The sequence below is a fragment of the Podarcis erhardii genome, assembly GCF_964252035.2.
Source record: "Podarcis erhardii genome assembly, chromosome: 17".
Lineage (NCBI taxonomy): Eukaryota > Metazoa > Chordata > Lepidosauria > Squamata > Lacertidae > Podarcis > Podarcis erhardii.
The window spans coordinates 17,558,525-17,577,271 of NC_138515.1; the positions used below are offsets into that span (position 1 = coordinate 17,558,525).

The window sequence follows — 18,747 nt, forward strand, 5'->3', positions numbered from 1 at the left end:
TCAGTTAACAGGATGGTTCCTCCAGCTGGGGGAGTATATAGGCAAGGTATAGGCCAGGCATCCCCAAACTCGGCCCTCCAGATGTTTTGGGACTACAATTGACATCATCCCTGACCACTGGCCCTCTTAACTAGGGATGATGGGAGTTGTAGTCCCAAAACATCTGGAGGGCCAAGTTTGAGGATGCCTGGTATAGGCTTTGAAGAATATTGCCTCCTCTTCCATAGAGAGGGGCCATGCCGCTGTACAGATCATACTGACAGCACCAAGGAAACCCCTCAATCCCTCATACAAGCAAAGTCCATAAACCACGCTCAATACAAAAAAAAAAAAAAAAAAAATGATGCCAAAGGACAGGGACACAAGAAGATACTGTATTATAATACAGAACAGGAATACCTCACACATGATAATGAATTTTCAGATAACTAAGATGACCTGAGTAGGAATTTATTAATTATTATTATTATTTATTTAATTTCTATATCGCCATATACCTAAAGGTCTCAGGGTGGTTCACATAAAATATCAAATAATAAAATCCAAACAAAACCAACAACCCAATTTAAAAAACTCCCCAAGAGCCAGCATTTTAAAAAGGGTATAGGATGTACAAAAGATCAAGTCAGGCAAAGGCCTGGTTGAAAAGGAACGTTTTGCCTGGCGGCTAAAGGTGTATAGTGAAGGTGCCAGGCGAACTTCCCTGGGGAGAGCATTTTACGGACTGGGCTTTCATCCTTTAGTAATAAGGAGATGCAGTGATGCCTTGCAAGACGAAATTAATTCGTTCCGCGAGTTGCTTCGTCTTGCGGTTTTTTCGTCTTGCGAAGCACGGCTATTAGCGGCTTAGCGGCTATTAGTGGTTTCGTCTTGTGAAGCAAGCCCATAGGGAAATTCGTCTTGCGAAGCACCTCGAAAAACGGAAAACCCTTTCGTCTAGCGAGTTTTTCATCTTGCGAGGCATTCGTCTTGCAGGGCACCACTGTGTTGTGTTGTTCTGAATGCCCTGGGAATTTATATAGGATGGGCTGGATAAACTTGGCTCGAATGTCTCTATAATACTGGCAACGAGGAAGGGCATGTTCCATTGTTTCCTGCTGCCCAGAGCCCCATGGGCATTTCCTCTCCTTGTATGGTATCTTCCTATAGCAGCCTTCTTGAATTGCTGGAGGGAGAGCCTGACAGCGGGCCAAGGTAAAAGCCCTTTGAACAGCGCCCATTGGAGTAAGGAAGGGAATACTGTGACTACTAAATTTTAAGCACCGTATCCACTTTATAATTTTGATGAATGTGTGGATGGGTGCCCATGTTGCGACCCTACAGATGTCTAGAACGTGGAGACTTCCTTTGAATGCTGCTGAGGTATCAGCACCCCCAAAAGAGTTTGCAGTCGAACCTGCAACAGGAGACTTGTCCAGTGTTGTATGTAGCATTTTTCATTTTGACAAAGTAATAATAACTAAATAAATAAAAGCAAAAATGTACACCCCACCCCCGAGACCATTCCATTGTAACTATCCAACCTCCCAAAATTTCAACACCTCTTGTGATGGTTTGACCCCTTTCCATTTCAACAGCACAAATTCTATAAATACCTCCCACATCTCCTCAAAATCATTTCTCCTGCATATTCCGTCTTATTTTAATAAAGGTAAAGGTAAAGGGACGCCTGACCATTAGGTCCAGTCGTGGCCAACTCTGGGGTTTCGGTGCTCGTCTTGCTTTATTGGCCGAGGGAGCTGGCATACAGCTTCCAGGTCATGTGGCCAGCATGACTAAACCACTTCTGGCGAACCAGAGCAGCACACGGAAACGCCATTTACCTTCCCACCGGAGCGGTACCTATTTATCTACTTGCACTTTGACGTGCTTTCGAAATGCTAGGTTGGCAGGAGCAGGGACTGAGCAATGGGAGCTCACCCCGTCGCAGGAATTTGAACCGCCGACCTTCTGATCGACAAGTCTTAGGCTCTGTGGTTTATCCCACAGCGCCACCTGCATCCCGTCTTACCTTAATAGCACATGCTAATTTATGATTAATAGCTATGTGCCACACCTATGGCTTCTCCTCAGATCTTAGAAATCTTTCACCTTTTACTAAGCCCTCTAGCTGTGCACAGGATTAAATTCTACTTCGATCACAGCTGGGGAGGGAACAACTTCCCTGCCTGCTGTGGCCAGACAACACTCCACTCTCCACCTAATTAATGAAGGAAAAACCGAAGATGTAGCTACATATTATATACATTAAGAGGGATGTGTAGGTTGGTCCTCAGGAACTTCAGCATTGATAATGCAAACTCTACTAGGCAGATTAAGCTCTCCATGCCAAACTAACAAGTACCACTGTTAACAGAAAGGGGACAGTATCTCCTGAAGACCTTTCCTTCCACTTTCTGACCCACACTCCCTGTATCTGAATGTGCTGAATTCATATGAATGCTCAAGCATGCTATGCAAGTTCATCACAGGGAATTCATCCAAGGTTACTTGCAAGTAGTTCAGTGTTGTTGATGTCTACCTTTCGCACAGATGTCCTTTCATCTTAGGTCTGAGAGCATGTAAAAATGCAATCCAAGAATCATAATTGGTTGTTCCCAAAATAATTGGAGATTTCCAAATTCAGTTGTGCCCACCTGAACTTGAGTCTGATGGTGTGTTATATAAAGTACTTCCGCACACATCTTCAGACAGGATTGCAATTTTCAAGTATAGAGTTTACTCATCTCTCTATTAACTAATACACTGAACGAGAAGAAGGTTTCTTTAAAAAAATAAAATAAAATAAAAAATTCAATCATTTCAAAATGCCATATGTGTCAAAATAATGGGATGTTTTGAAATTAATGGAGTAATTTGCCCACAAGCAAGATAGAAACTGACAGGTAAATATATGTTAATTAACAGCCCAGTTATTACAGTGCTATTCGGTGAATATGTAAGGTGTCTCTCTCATTGTGCCTAATCTTGGAGCGTAGAGGAAAACGAGCCTGAGACAGACATATACCAGCACAGGAGAATCAAGTAAAGAGAACTGAGAGGTAGGTCAAATGTTAAACTGCAGAGCAAATTGCAACTTAGCATGTGATTCAGCTTTGGCAAACACCCCATTAAACGAACCAGACCTTTATTGGAGTTCATATCAATGGTGATTAAGTTTTTGCTGACAACTCATTTCACCTACTGCATTATGTCTTATAATCGGCAAGGAATAAAATATTAATGCCAACAAAGATCAGACAGTGTGTGTGCCTCATTGCAACTTAATGTCTTTTAATTTAAGTAATTAGCTTTTTGTTTCTGTCCCCAGAGGCGAACTCAAATACAAAATGATAAGATTTTTGATTTTTTTTAAAAAAAGTCAAATTTGCTGACATGGGTGCATTAATTGGACACAATCATTAAGGCTGCTTCTATCACAAACAATTTTACAGAGAAAAAAGAGCTAAAATAAGCACATGGTACCTCGTCTAATTCCATTTCGTCTGGGCTCTCTCGTGGTTTCATGAATTTTCCATCAGACTTCTTTATCAAAGGCACAATTACTATATAGTAACCTCTGCAAAGAAAACAAAACATAAGATGAGGCCTGCATAAAGGGAACAGTGTGTTTATATTGCTTCAGTTACATGATGCTCCCATGTGGAGTAATCTGGAAAAAAACAACCCTCTTTACTCTCCAGGAGAACCACCTCTTTGCATATCTTGGGCATGAAAACTTCTCATCATCTGAAATGAATTGATATAACGTGCAGATTGCCAGCATAAAGTTAATTCACAATTCTATGGGTTCAGTTCCTTGAGCAGGGTTTCATTCTAACAGAAGGGAAGAAGGGTTTTTTAAACCAATTCTGTTGAGAATTAGAGGACCTTCTGAAGCGTTGTAAGAAAGAGTTGACTGATTAAATTGCCTCCCCTCCTTCCTCAAGGAGACAGTAATCAGTTAGAGCTTCTTCCACCAGCAGAAGTAATTTCATTTGGGGAAAGGTGCATCTGGATCCAACCATACACATCCAAATATCAAATTAATTTACCCAAAATATCAAATTAATTCAGAATTTGAGATATATATATATATATATATATATATATATATATATATATTCCAAATATATAAAAGGCTCCATTCCACAGTTCTCTGATAAATGCAATAGAACTATTCATGAAATATCACCATGATTTTAGAAGATACACTTAATTGACACTCTTAAATATTATGAATGTAGCCAAATAAATGAGATTCCAGTAAAAAGTGCAGGGAACTCAAAAGTGTAATGATCAAAGAGAAATTCACTGAAATAAAATACTACTTACACGAACCTTTAATTTAGGGTGCAATCCTATACACAGTTACCTGGAAGTAAATCCCACTGAAGTCATAGACCCTTGCTTCTGAGCAGACATGCACAGGATTGCACTGATCAATATTTTAAGGTTACAAAACAGTTCAAAGCAGATGGCATTTGTGTTCTCCGAACATTGAAACCAAACAAAAATTAGACATGCTATCATACTGTTGGCCCTCGAAGTTAGCTGGATGGCAGGGACAACAATTAAAGGAATGAAATACATTTAAAAAAACCTAAATAGGATTTGTTCTTTTACTCACTATCGGTGTAGGGATTGAAACTATGGATTACCAACCAAAACATCAGTCTATTCCAGTAATAATTACAACAAACTTGGATTAGAAAAAGGGAACGTCTTCTGGTCAGTTTTTTCTGATGCTCAATTTTTGAAGTATCAAGGCTGAAATCTTATAACCAGTTATCCAGGATTAAGCCTCACCAAACACGTTGGGGTTTACTTCTGAGAAGACATGCATAGGATTGAACTGTGAGTGTTGCTACTGAATTTTTCAAACGAATCAAATCTGGAGGCAAAAGGGCTTTGAGGGAATTGAAACGGGTTCTGCAAATTTGTATTTTATTCTGATGTGTTCACTACATAGAGAGTGGTATAGAAATTTATTGAATAAAATAAATACTCATATAGTGGCCTGGAAGAATCCTACATCACCATGTAGCATGACTCCGAGGGATATTCTGGGGAGAAATAGGGTCCTCTGCTGGTGGCCTCAATTTTAACTATGGCTGCCAGCCAGGGCCAGATTTAGGTTTGATGAGGCCCTAAGCTCCTGAAGGTAATGGGGCCCTTTATATGTCCAGCTGTCCTTTGTCAACAACAAATTGTCGCTTTTTTGTGTTGAATATATGCTATATGGTAATTTATGGACCTAATAGGTATCTAAAGCTATTTGCACATGCAGAATGTAGGCACCCTATATATAGAAATGAGCAAACCAGTGATATTTTAGGGAGCAGGCTAGCAGGCGGGCCCATGACTTATAGGAGCCTATACAACACAAAACACTGCTGCTGTATGTAGGTGGTTTTTTTTTATATCTTATATTTTGGAAATGTACATCCAGGGTTTTTTTCCCTTAATTTTTTGGGGGGGACTCCTAAGAGAGTGGGGCCCTAAACTATAACTTGTTTAGCTTACACATAAATCCGCCACTGCTGCCAGCAATGACCAGCATTTTACTCTAGAATGCTCCCCAGAGCCACAATACATCATGTTGCAGCCTCATTCTGGAACATTATAGGACTTTAAACAGTGGATGGAAGCACGGAAGAGCACTCCTGACTTTCACACTGCCATCCTCCTCAATCTTTGCACGACCCGGTATAGTAAGAAAGAAAAAGTGGCCTGAAAATACAGCCATTTTACTGCAGGCTATATTATGAACCTATTTTGTCCTAAGTAAAAGGAGCAGGGTTTTAAGAAACAATGTTAAGCTATTGACAAGCCATCTGTAATAGCGAATGGCTTGCCGTTTTTGTCAAATGCAGGCATCACAAATGTTTACATGTAGGTGGAACACATTATATGCATACTTGTACGAGAAAAACGGAGGTGTCCAGGGTTCAGTAGACTATGTCTTCAGGGCAATACACTACTTAAAAAGCAGCTTGAAGAAGAAAAACCACTTTGGATATGCTTTGATATGCACTTTAATAGCTTTCTCCTTCTAAAAGGTATCTTATATCCGTTATCTTTCTTCACTCCATATCAGCAGTTAACGAAGGTGCATGAGAATGATCGTTTCTTGGCAATGACTTGCTACAACCTGTTTTCAAACACCGCAGCAATTCACCTAATGGAACCGAAGCACTTGCAAAATCAATACACATAGGTAGCCAGGTCAGATTACGAAACTTTATCATTTTTCATCCTAGAAGTCATTAAGATTGCTTGAAACCTCTGCTCAAGCATTCCATACAGAGTAGACAAAGTTGTAAGTGCAGGTTTAAATTACACATAAAAAGAACCCATGATGGCTTCTTAAGAGAAGTTTGGGAATTTAGTATACATTCTAGCTATTTGCCTCCTTTATCCTAAAACTCAGTTCAGAAAATAGTAGATGTAGATGTAGATGAAGGGAACGCAGTGGATGTAGCCTACCTTGATTTCAGCAAGGCATTTGACAAGGTGCCCCATGATATTCTTGTAAAGAAGCTGGTAAAATGCGGTCTTGACTATGCTACCACTCAGTGGATTTGTAACTGGCTGACTGACTGAACCCAAAGGGTGCTCATCAATGGTTCCTCTTCATCCTGGAGAAGAGTGACTAGTGGGGTGCCACAGGGTTCTGTCTAGGGCCCAGTCTTATTCAACATCTTTATCAACGACTTGGATGATGGACTCAAGGGCATCCTGATCAAATTTGCAGATGACACCAAACTGGGAGGGGTGGCTAACACCCCAGAGGACAGGATCACACTTCAAAACGACCTTGACAGATTAGAGAACTGGGCCAAAACAAACAAGATGAATTTTAATAGGGAGAAATGTAAAGTATTGTAAAGTATTGCACTTGGGCAAAAATACAAGATGGGTGACACCTGGCTTGAGAGCAGTACATGTGAAAAGGATCTAGGAGTCTTGGTTGACCACAAACTTGACATGAGCCAACAGTGTGACGCGGCAGCTAAAAAAGCCAATGCAATTCTGGGCTGCATCAATAGGAGTATAGCATCTAGATCAAGGGAAGTAATAGTGCCACTGTATTCTGCTCTGGTCAGACCTCACCTGGAGTACTGTGTCCAGTTTTGGGCACCACAGTTCAAGAAGGACACTGACAAACTGAACGTGTCCAGAGGAGGGCAACCAAAATGGTCAAAGGCCTGGAAACGATGCCTTATGAGGAACGGCTAAGGGAGCTGGGCATGTTTAGCCTGGAGAAGAGGAGGTTAAGGGGTGATATGATAGCCATGTTCAAATATATAAAAGGATGTCACATAGAGGAGGGAGAAAGGTTGTTTTCTGCTGCTCCATAGAAGCGGATACGGAGCAATGGATCCAAACTACAAGAAAGAAGATTCCACCTAAACATTAGGAAGAACTTCCTGACAGTAAGAGCTGTTCGACAGTGGAATTTGCTGCCAAGGAGTGTGGTGGAGTCTCCTTCTTTGGAGGTCTTTAAGCAGAGGCTTGACAACCATATGTCAGGAGTGCTCTGATGGTGTTTCCTGCTTGGCAGGGGGTTGGACTCGATGGCCCTTGTGGTCTCTTCCAACTCTATGATTCTATGATTCTATGAAAATGTCTCCTGGATCATGCAAAGATTTGCCCTCACAATGTGGCGAATAAATATTGCAAAGTGCTGACTTGACTGTTTAATGTTCTCAGTAATGCCATTTTCAATTAGATATGAAAATTGGGACTTGAAAACTAAAAGGAACACACTGAAAATAAAGCAGTACACACACTGATTTGACTCTAGCCAAAATATCAACAAGTTAATAGAGCTGACATTTACCATAGCTCTGATGCTCATATGCGAAGTCTACTATTAAGTGCAAACATTTCCTCATCTGAAATTAGTTAGCTGCTTTCTACAGTGATTCAGATAGTTGCCATTGCAACTATCTTGTTTCTGCTTTCCAATTTTCCCAAACTCAAAACTAGAGGGGAAAGTTCATATATCTGTTGTCCTACATTTGATACGGAGATACAACGTTGTTGAGGCCTTGCAGATATAATGATCTGGATTCAGAAGGCCTGATGATCGTCTTCCAAAGCAACAACTCTATTCCGAACTTAAAAATGGAAAGCGTAATGCTGGTGGTCAACAAAAGAGGTTCAAAGACTGTCTCAAGGCAAATCTAAAAAAATGTAGTATAAACACCGATAACTGGGAATCACTGGCCTGCAAGAGCTCCAGTTGGAGAACAGTCTTTACCAAAGGTGTCATGGGCTTTGAAGACACTCGAACTCAGGACGCAAGGGAGAAACATGCTAAGAGGAAGGCATGCTTGGCAAATCCACACTGTGATCAACTCCCGCCCAGAAACCCAAGCCCCGACTGTGGAAGGACGTATGGATCCAGAATTGGCCTCCACAGTCACTTACGGACTCATGGTTAAAACAGTGTTTATGGAAGACCATCTTACTTGGCTATGAGTGATCACCAAAGAAGGTTTCACAGCATAGATTTAGCCAATTAATCTCCTCTCACGTTCACTCCTCTACTATAATAATTGAACAATGCACTAGCAAAAGTGCCAGAATGGCTCTGTGAGTCCATTCATGAAGTCCCAAGCTTACTACTTCCCTGACCCATCCAGGTAAATTGCAATGCTGCTGCAGTTCTGCCCCACTGTGAATTACTCTTGCAAATCACCCCCACATCCATACTTTTCACAGACTGTTAGTCAAAGAAGGAAATAAGGCAGGGGTAAAGGAAGGAAGGAAGAAAAAGGTTTAATACAACTTTAAAGAGAGCACAGAAAGCTGTTGTGTGCAGACCGTTAAGATGGATGCATATTGCCGACTTAAATCCCTAAAGAAATTACTTGGCATTACATCCACTTGTGCAGCCCGCCAAAGGATATTAATTCTATTTACAGAAACTGTTTTGCGCACTGGTAATAGTATCTATTGTCCACCTGTGAAACAAACCCAAATGTTATTTTTTAAAACAAACTCCCTTAACACAACTGGAGACCCTTAGAGCATTCAGTAACACCGGTAGCTCATTCTAGTCAGACAAAGGCATGTTCAGTTCACTGCCGTAAATCAAAATGTGACTCCATTCCTTTAAAAAATAAATAAATAAAATAAGGGTAAAAATGAGATAGATCAATTTCCTGAACAAAATTAAAAAGAAGCATCTGTAGTTGTACACACACACAAGAGGTCATTTTAAAAAGTCTAACTGAATTCTTCCTTAACTTCTATATTTGGTCAGCATTCAGCAAACCTAAGGAGCAGGCAAAGAGCTCTTTTATTTCTGATCTGAGATTGTGTGTGTGTGTGTGTGAGAGAGAGAGAGAGAGAGGGAGGGAGAGAGAGAGAGAGAGAGAGAGAGAAACAGAAAAAGAGTAGCGAGTTCTGTGTGCCTGCACATCTGGTATAGGTATGCATGTACAGTGGTGCCTTGGTTGACAAACTTAATCCGTTCCGGAAGTCTTTCTTAAACCAAAGCATTCTTAAACCAAGGCGTGCTTTCCCATAGCAATGGGGGACTCGATTTACAAATGAAACACACTCAACAGAAAGCAAAACATGTTCTTATTCCAAGGCAAAGTTCACAAACCAAAACACCTACTTCCGGGTTTGCAGTGTTCTTAATCCAAGTTGTTCATAAACTAAGCTGTTCTTAAACCCATGTTCCACTGTACATGCAAGAATGTGCATATGTGGTGAATGTGCGCACACATATACATTGACTGTATATGTATATGTGGCATGCGGTCCTCAGTTTGGTGGCTGACTGTCAATGCAGCCCTCAGTCAGCCCTGGGTTAGGGAACAACCAGAAATCCACCCTTCATAGTCATGATCATGACTTTAGGAGGCCAAATAACCCAAGAAGAAGTCGTGAAAAGGAACTTGGCCCCAATGTTGGAGAGCATTTAAAGCAGCAGTTCTCAACCTGTGGGTCCCCAGATGTTGTTGGACTACAACTCGCATTATCCCTGAACTCTGGCTTTGCTAGCTAGGGGTGATGGGAGTTGTAGTTCAACAACATCTGGGGACCCAACAGGTTGAGAAAGGCTGATTTAAAGCAAGGTGAATGTATTATGTCTCAATTACCTTATTGTTCATTTCTCATTGCCACTCTGACATTCATCATCAGAGCTTTGCCTAAAGAAAATCCCTTCTAACGAAAAACAAGTACCATATTTTTCTGTGTATAACACCCCCCCCCCCCGTGTATAAGACGCCCCCTATTTTTGGGGACTCAAATTTAAATAAATGGGGGGAGCTGGCCCAAAGTTGTTGAGCTTTTTGGGGGGGGAGGGGAATGCAGAAAATCACTAACCCAAATGAAAAATGCTGACAATTGCTCGCATAGCAGAAGCCAACAATGGCCAGCAATCGCACGCCCAATTGCCGCAACAGCAGCCAATCGAAAGCAGCCCTTGACACAGCCACCAATCACCTACCAAATCACTTGCGGCTGCAACCAATCATCCGTCTCCCCATGAAATTTCCGTGTATAAGACGAGCTCTGGTTTTTAACACTATTTTAGAGTAAAAAACACCTCGTCTTATACATGGAAAAGTACAGTGCTTCTCATCTTCCACTCATCACATACACACAGCCAGTAGCGGAATGACAAATGGCTGACAAATTTATTGCTGCTGGATGTACAGACAGGCTCCTGTGTGTAGAAAGATATGATCATCATTCTAGAAATATGGTGGTCAAGTACTTATGGCAACTTGGTTAAAAAATAAATCCTTAGAGTTCAGCTTTAAGGGTTGACCATGAATACGGGCAAGCTGACTCCAGAGTGCCATCGAAGGTATGGATGCTAGGCCTAACAAGCTACCTTTTCTGTGGCTGACCCAGAGAGAATGGCAATGCATCTGTGAGATATTCTGAAAACTGAGTGTTTGAAACAAAACAAGAGTAGACATTAACTAGCAGTCTGTCAGAAATGGGACACTGGTTATATAATTCGGTATTGAAATGTATTATTGAAAGTGTATTATTTGACTCATACATTGACTGAATTATTGACCAGCCAATCATCTGTGCCAATGCATTTTTTACTTTTTAAAATCTATACTAAAGTTTGTACTTTCAATAATGTGTTAGATCAGAATCAGATGTAGATCTTTCTGGCCACAAATGGGAAGTTAACAGCAATTCCTGGGTGCTCAGCTCCACCAAAGTGACTAGTTATTATAAATTTCACACCGTTATCACGAAAAGTGACTGAAGTTATGATATGACAAGAAGCCTGGGAACATTTTTAAAGTCCAGTCAGGACTATGATCAGTCTTACACATTAACCTTGAAATCAACATCCAAGCCTTAACTGTTGAATTTTGTGTTTGTGCATGTAGCTGTGGTAAGATTTGTGTGTGAATGACAATGCTGTAATTTGTGCAAACTAATGCAAGACAAAAAGTTTAATTACAAACAACGTACACAATACAGAAGGAAATTAGACTGTTGCAATTGAAATTTAATTCTTACACATTCAGATTGTAGGAGTCCCTTTTAAGAAACCTAGGTTATTTTGAAATCCTTACTTACTGATGAATAGCCTTTGGACTATAATGTAACTTAAATAGAAAACTATATTTAGAAAGATTTTTCCTCCAAAAGCATTTTATTTTAAAAATCCAATTTAATTTTTAAAAAATCCGATTTAAATTTTTTAAAAATCTTTTTTTAAAAAGTTGATTTTTATCCACCCTGGCTGCTATGGGTATTTCTATAATTAAGTTTCAGCCTTTAAAATCATAATAAAGGAACTGCAACCCAGGTCCATCCGCTCTGGATCTCTGGGCCTATGTCAAATATCATCTTTTTCCGCCCTGCTTGCACCCTGCAACTACAGGGGTGCCAGGACTCAAGTCTGCCCAGAGTCAGGACAGACAACTGTGCATTTGCCATTAACCAACATAGCTTTCTGAGAGCTCACCTTTAGAACAAGCTGAGTTTTCTCAGTGGTAATAGATGTTCAGATGCATTTCTTATTTATCACCTTAGATATTGTGGCTAATCCCTCGTGAGCCACAGCACAAATTCAGTCCTGCTTCCAACATTTCCACAACTTATGAAAAAGGTTATTGTCTTCTCCACAGATGTTAGCTACTCCTGGTTGCTGTTATACCCTGGCCCTTTCTAGTAATTACTTTTCTCCATAAATCATTCCGATGCTTTCCGTCTTCAGGCTTCCTTTTCTATACTTTCCTACAAACTTTATCTTTACTTAGTTTAATAGCAATGGCTTCATTTCCCACACTTTAATCCTGTTAACACTCCAATGTAATATATTTTCATATTGTCTCATTCTGAATTCCTCAATTAGCAATAAAGAGAGGGTCTTCCATTCACAAAGCTCGTGGTATAAAATGTCAGCTGAGAAAATCCAGGTTGTATCCCCAACAATATTTAACAACCTGCTCATTTTCCTTCCCATTTCCTTCGTCACACACATGGGAGTCTTATAGGAAGCAAGAATCACTGCAAACAGAGCAATAACACTTATTGATTGTACTGTGTTTCACGCTTTCCTGGCAACTCTTTATTGTCCATCGTTTTGAATCCCTATTGGCGCTTTGCTGTCAGGTCTTTAGTACTATCTTTGTTGTTTAATCTGCACAGAAGCATTTAAGAAGCCTTGTAAACCATGTTCCAGCACTGTGAACAGAACATATAGCTGCCAAATTCATTTATTATGGGATCACTTTTTAGAGTTAAATCACAACGTGCTATTTTTGGAAATAAAAATATCTGTTTTCTAAACGATGTCTGTGATAAAAACATTTAAAAGGGAAGACAAAGTAAACCGCCATTGCCCTATTAATTTGTACATGATGGGACTGGACTGCTAAACATAACTGACCCATCTTATGGTTTTGCCTTACAGTGTTTTAGCCAACCAAAGTTCTACAGTTTATGTCTTTACCAGGACTAGAGCCATTTTGAGCAGTTCAAGAAATGTGCAAAGGAAGTGCTCGTCTTCTTTTATACTTCTGCTGTAGCCCACTAAGAACATACATCTCCCAGTGGAAGACAGAGCAGAATCACTCCATCTTTGCACATGTCATCACAGCATTATTCAAAGTAGCAGCAAAATCCACTCTGTGGGTACATCTTTTTCCTAAGGCTGAGCTGAAATGCCTTTTCCCAATACAGTCATACCTCGTTATGTTTGCTTCATGATACATTGTTTCAGGTTGCGTCCCACGGCGACCCAGAAGTACCGGAAAGGGTTACTTCCGGGTTTCGCCACTCACGCATGCACAAAGCGCTAAATCATGCTTCGCACATGCGCACAAGCGCCAAATCGCGCCGCACACCTGCGCAGATATGGCACTTCAGGTTGAGGGCTTTTCATGTTGCGAATGGGCCTCCAGAACAGATCTCGTTCGCAACCAGAGGTACCACTGTATTGCTGTTTTGTTCATAGGCTGCAGCTGGGAGAAAAAATTGGGAATGTGCAGTGCTATTTTTATAGAAAAAGCGTTGCCAGTGGAAAGAGGAATGGCATGTAGATTATCTACTCTTAAGGAATATGTTCATAATCTTTTCAGGTTTCCTCTACATTTACAAATATTTAGTAAATATTTGATGAAATGCTAAGGTAAAGACAGTCCCTTCCCCCACATTTTCTTGGATGATTGTACAGATATTGAGAATTTGGAAGATATAAAACCAGGAAGGTTGGAGATTCTGTTGTCTCTGATATCAGAGCTTTCTATCACTGGGGAGATGTTGCTGTCATCGTCTCATCTTGCCAGGTTATGGAGTGCCACCTACAACTGGTGTTTGCTCTCCCAAACCTACATCAGTGACATGATAAGTTTAGAAACATTATTGATTTTTGATGTCTGATCGTCAAGGTTCACAAAGAGCTTCAGGAGCCCTCAGTTACACTTGTGTCATCTTCTACGGATACCTTGCTTTGTCTTTGTATTTGTCCAAATCTGGGAATATGACTAGAGATTTGATATCATGGGCAGTGCAAGGATAAGGGACCAGATAGGAATTCCCCACACACCAGGTTTATTCAGTGAAGTCGTCCTGTTACTGTAAGAACATCCATCTGTGCTATAAGACTTCCTCCCACACTCTTTTCTCTGTGCACCCCCTTAAATCCCCTTCAGAGGATTGAGAGAACCCCCAGAACAGATGGATATGTGTGAGTGCAGAGGGTGAGGACAGGGAGAAGAAGTCCCATTGCACAGGTGGGAGATCCTCAAGTTAATGGGATGAATTTCTTGGGTACAAAGAAGAAAGGCAGGATACGAATGTTATAAATAAATAAATGTAAAATTCTGATAGGTTGACCTAAAACATGCAGTTCAAGGCTGCAGCTACAGCAGCTCATGGTTTTAATGCAGAGAATCCAGTAAGTAATAAAGTACAAATGACTTTTGAGGTTTAACTCACTTTATAGTTTTGTTTGCAGGAACATCTGGTAGCTTCACTGTTACCATTCCATCGACATTGGTCTTATCAATGAACAGTGGTTGGGTTCGCAGTACATCTGGTGCTGTTTTCGCTGTTACCCTGTGCTGAAGACCTCCAGCGCTATTGCCTCTATTGGTCAGTACAAATGAGTATGATGTCTCAGGTTTCAGGTTGGTGATAAGTTTCTGAGTGGCTCGGCCATCTACCTCAACTGCCATTTTCCCATCATCGTACAGGATCTAAAAAAGTGAGGGTTTTCATTTTTGTTAGCAAATTGTTAGTAATTAAGGAGGGAAAGAATAAACCATGTTAGCTGCCCTTTACTGCTTTTGATCCAGCAATACTCAGGAAGATAGTAATGTTCTGTTTATCTTCTCTTGTCTGTAAGTATATGCCACAACTATGTATGATTCTTCAGAATTACCTGAAAACTTCAGTTATTTGGGGGGACCTTAAAATAATGATTCCCAGCAGCTTCCTCAATGATTCGCACTAGCTTTTCTTTACATCACTCTTCTATGATATCCCACTCAGAGTTATATTATGTTCTGCTAGACAACAATTCCTTTAACTGGAGGCACACTTCAAATTAAACTGGATTTAACACAAATACACAGTAATGGCTTGCTGTAAACTAGCTTAGGTCAGGAACAGCTAAAGCCAGCTCTCTGTTTCATCAAGACATTCAAAAATGCAATCTCAACCTTTAAGTCTGGGGGCGCAGGCAGGAAGGTGGAATAGTAGCTGTAGCTCTTCAGTTGCCTGATACCACTTGCCTGGACACTGGCACCGGTAGAGGTATATTTGGTCTACTCTAGATTATGGCCATCTAATACCAATTTACAAGGGGAATATCTTTTCTCAGTATTTAGGGCTGTTGTTTCACCACACAAAGTCCTGGAATTGGTTTTACTCAAAGGGAGGTCATTATGTTCCACCAGCCATAAGGGTCTTTAATGCAAAATTTGTTCCCCAACTCCTATATACTTCAAATGTCTGGTATAATGGTTTATTTCCTAAGCTGGATGGCTTCCAGGCAAAGTTCCTTTGGTCCCAACTTCAGGTTCCAAACTGTGTTCCTAATTCAATTCTATTTCTGGAAACAGGTGAATGCCCACTTTTCATCAAAAGCATGATGGGCTGCCTTGAAATACTGGTTAAAGATTTTGGTATTTGGCGTGGGATTACTTTTACATTTAACCAATGAGGAATCTATTAGCTCATGGTCAAAAGCTATGGCCCCCAAAATCTCCTGTGTTGGACTTTCACCATTCTTTTTATATCATCTGGGTTATGACATTGCCCTTAAATCCTTGAGCCAGAGGTTATGGGATATCGCATACAGCGATCTTTGCTCTTGATCATATGTAACCTGTAGACCATTTGTGTTCAGAATTTATTATGGGCATGATTTTCAATTACCCTTGTACCTTACGAATCTGTCAGTACCCAATTATTATCAACTGTTTACCAAAGTCAGATTAAATGTATTTCCATCTGCAGTTCTAAACAGCAGACTGACTGGTATACCTTATCATAGTAGACTCTGTTCATGTTCTCAGGCTGTTGATTGCATGAAGCATATCTTAATACAATGTGGGCTGTATGAACAAGTCAGGGATCAATTAATTAAACCCTTACTGGTAAATTTACCAGGGAATTCTGATACCTTCTATCTCATCGTGTCAAAGATAAGTCAAATGATACTACCCAGGCCGTAGCAAAATTTATCTCAAAGGTAATAAGAACTAGAAATCAACATGCTCTGGATAAAACATAATGACTGCCTTGGAATCTTTTCCATGTATCTCTGTTGCATTTTGCATTTGAAACTGTTTTTTGTGGGTCTTTGGACCATAATGAAGAATGTTGTTGTTGGTAGGGGTGTATAAGGCTGTCTTAAGATTCATGTAATTGTTCTCTCCTCATGAACCTACCAGGACCCTGAGATCATCTTCTGAGGCCCTTTTTTTGACTGCCTCCTCCATGGGTGGTCCAGAAAGTGGCAACAAGAGAACAGGCCTTTTCTGCAGTGGCTCCCTGTTTGTGGAATTCTCTCCTTATGGAGGCTTAGCTGCCACCTTCATTATACACCTTTAGGAGCCAAGTTTCCTTCCTCTTTGAATAGGCTTTGGGATGATTGACATCCAATGCCCTTTTGAAAATGTGGAAAGGGGGTGTTTTGGGGTTGCCTTTGTTTTGATTTTTATCATGTGCTTTTTATATTGTGATTTTGTGTTGTTAACCGCCCTGAGGTCTGCTGGTTTGGGGCTGTATACTAATTAATTAATCAATTAATTAATTAAATCCTCCCACTTTGCCTTCTTCCTTCTTGCTTCCTCCATCTCTTTGAGACTCCTTAGGGTAGTGATAAAGCGGGATATCAAATCCAAACACCACTTCTTCATCTTCTTCTTCTTGACTCAACTTTTGTTAACCATTTTGAAATGTGTCTGCTTAATGAGAACATTCCTTCATCTCAGGTTTTACCCTTCAAGTCTTACAAACTGCAAAACAACTTACTTTGAAAGGCAGAGCAGAGTTGTAGTTCTCTGGTATCTCCCAAGAGAGCAATACCGATGTCTTCATCACTGCTTTGACATGAAAATTTTTTGCAAACACTGCTGGAAAAGGAAAAGGCAATGTATTTAAAGTACATCTTGACCTTGGGATCCCATCCCATTTCCGACCCTAAGCACAATTCTCCTACCTGCTTTTAAAAACCATATCCCATTCTTACAAATGGCAACTCAAAACGTTCTATTTCTCTTACCTGCAATTATTGCGTAGATGTGAGCCAGACTTGCCTGATATAGGATAACTGAATACTAATGAATCCAAAACACGTAAGGTTTCACATACTTTACCTCTGATGTTAGTTGAAACTATTTATACGATGGTTTGGTCAGTTTTAGTAACAGCTTCAAAAATATCGATATCCAAAGACCGAAATTCCTTTAAAACAAAAGTCATAAGCAGACAAATCCTACCTTGTTCCACAGGTAGTGTCCTGAACTGGACACTGGGACTATATGGACCAGGCCCTTTGCTTGTGTGTGCACGTATTTTTACATCATATGTGGTATCTGGTTTTAAGCCTGAAAGCGTCATAGTAATATCAGCAGGAACAACAGACATCTCCGTTTGGTGATGTGCCACATTGATATCCCTGTACTGCAGAGTGTATTTGGTGATAATACCATTTCTTTCTGATAGGACGGGCGGTTGCCAAGAGAGCTGGACTGAAGTTGAGGTGGCACTTTCCGAGCGCAGGTTTTGAGGGAATCCGCTTGGCAGATCTTCTGGAATCGAAATTTCCTTTACCATCTCCTCCCCAAAGCCCACTTTATTTCTAGCTGAAAGCCTGAAGACATACGAAGTCCCCTTGTGAATATCTGTAGCGGTGTAGTGGTCGTCCTTGTCGGTGAAATCCCGCGTTGTAAAGGCATCTATGTCTTTGCGGCCAAACCTCAGGCGGTAGCCCTGCAGAGGACCGTATGTGTCGACAGGTGGGTGCCACTGAATTAGAGCTGTACTCATTTGTGTGTGGCTAATTACAAGCCGAGGTTTTCCTGGAACTGCAACACAAGATGATGTTAGCAAGTAAAGTGGGCAAATGAATAATTTCTAACAAACTTTATTCATTTATCTTGAAAAAATTATGTATGTGATGGACACACTGTTTCCTCCTGTTCATCAAGTACCGTATTTTTTGCTCTATAAGACGCACCACCAGACGATAAGACGCACCTAGTTTTTGGAGGAGGAAAACAAGAAAAAAATATATTCTGAATCCCAGAAGCCAAAACAGCAAGCGGGATCACTGTGCAGTGAAAGCAGAGATCCCTCTTGCTGTTCTGGTTTCTGGGATAGCTGCACAGCGTGCATTCACTCCACAAGACGCACACACATTTCCCCTTACATTTTAGGAGGGAAAAGTGAGTCTTATAGAGCAAAAAATACGGTATTCATTCAGGCAGCACAACAAAATTTGGCATTTTGTCTTTCCTACCTCCTTTCCCTAGCTTCTAACTGGAGGGCTGGGGGAGATAAGCAGAGTGTCTATTTCTATGAAGCCTAGCGACAGAATAGCTTTTACACATGTGGACATAGTTTTTAAGTGATTAATGAAAACAAACTAAAAAAAATCCCAGAAATCTCGCATGTTGAGAAGGGGTGTACCTCAGTGGCACATGCCTTGCATACAATAGATCCAATGGTAAAGTCTAGCATCTCTCGGGAGAGCTGGAAAAAAGATTTGTGCCTGAAACCTTTAATAGATGCTGCCTTGGTGTAAGG

At 40.6% G+C, this 18,747-nt stretch overlaps 1 protein-coding gene across 26 annotated transcripts in view; it reads right to left on the reverse strand.

Annotated features, from left to right (window-relative positions):
* PTPRD (protein tyrosine phosphatase receptor type D) overlaps positions 1-18,747 on the reverse strand; it is a 1,160,352-nt gene that overhangs the window by 126,750 nt on the left and 1,014,855 nt on the right. For 16 of the 26 annotated variants that reach the window (XM_081844735.1, XM_081844724.1, XM_081844745.1 and 13 more), the window contains 4 exons: positions 17,439-18,026; positions 16,972-17,072; positions 14,428-14,687; positions 3,466-3,559 (listed from right to left, as the gene is read on the reverse strand). In XM_081844735.1, coding sequence (XP_081700861.1) covers positions 3,466-3,559; positions 14,428-14,687; positions 16,972-17,072; positions 17,439-18,026 — 1,043 coding nt within the window. The remainder of the gene's footprint in view (positions 1-3,465; positions 3,560-14,427; positions 14,688-16,971; positions 17,073-17,438; positions 18,027-18,747) is intronic. The other 10 variants (XM_081844739.1, XM_081844738.1, XM_081844737.1 and 7 more) reach the window with 3 other exon arrangements.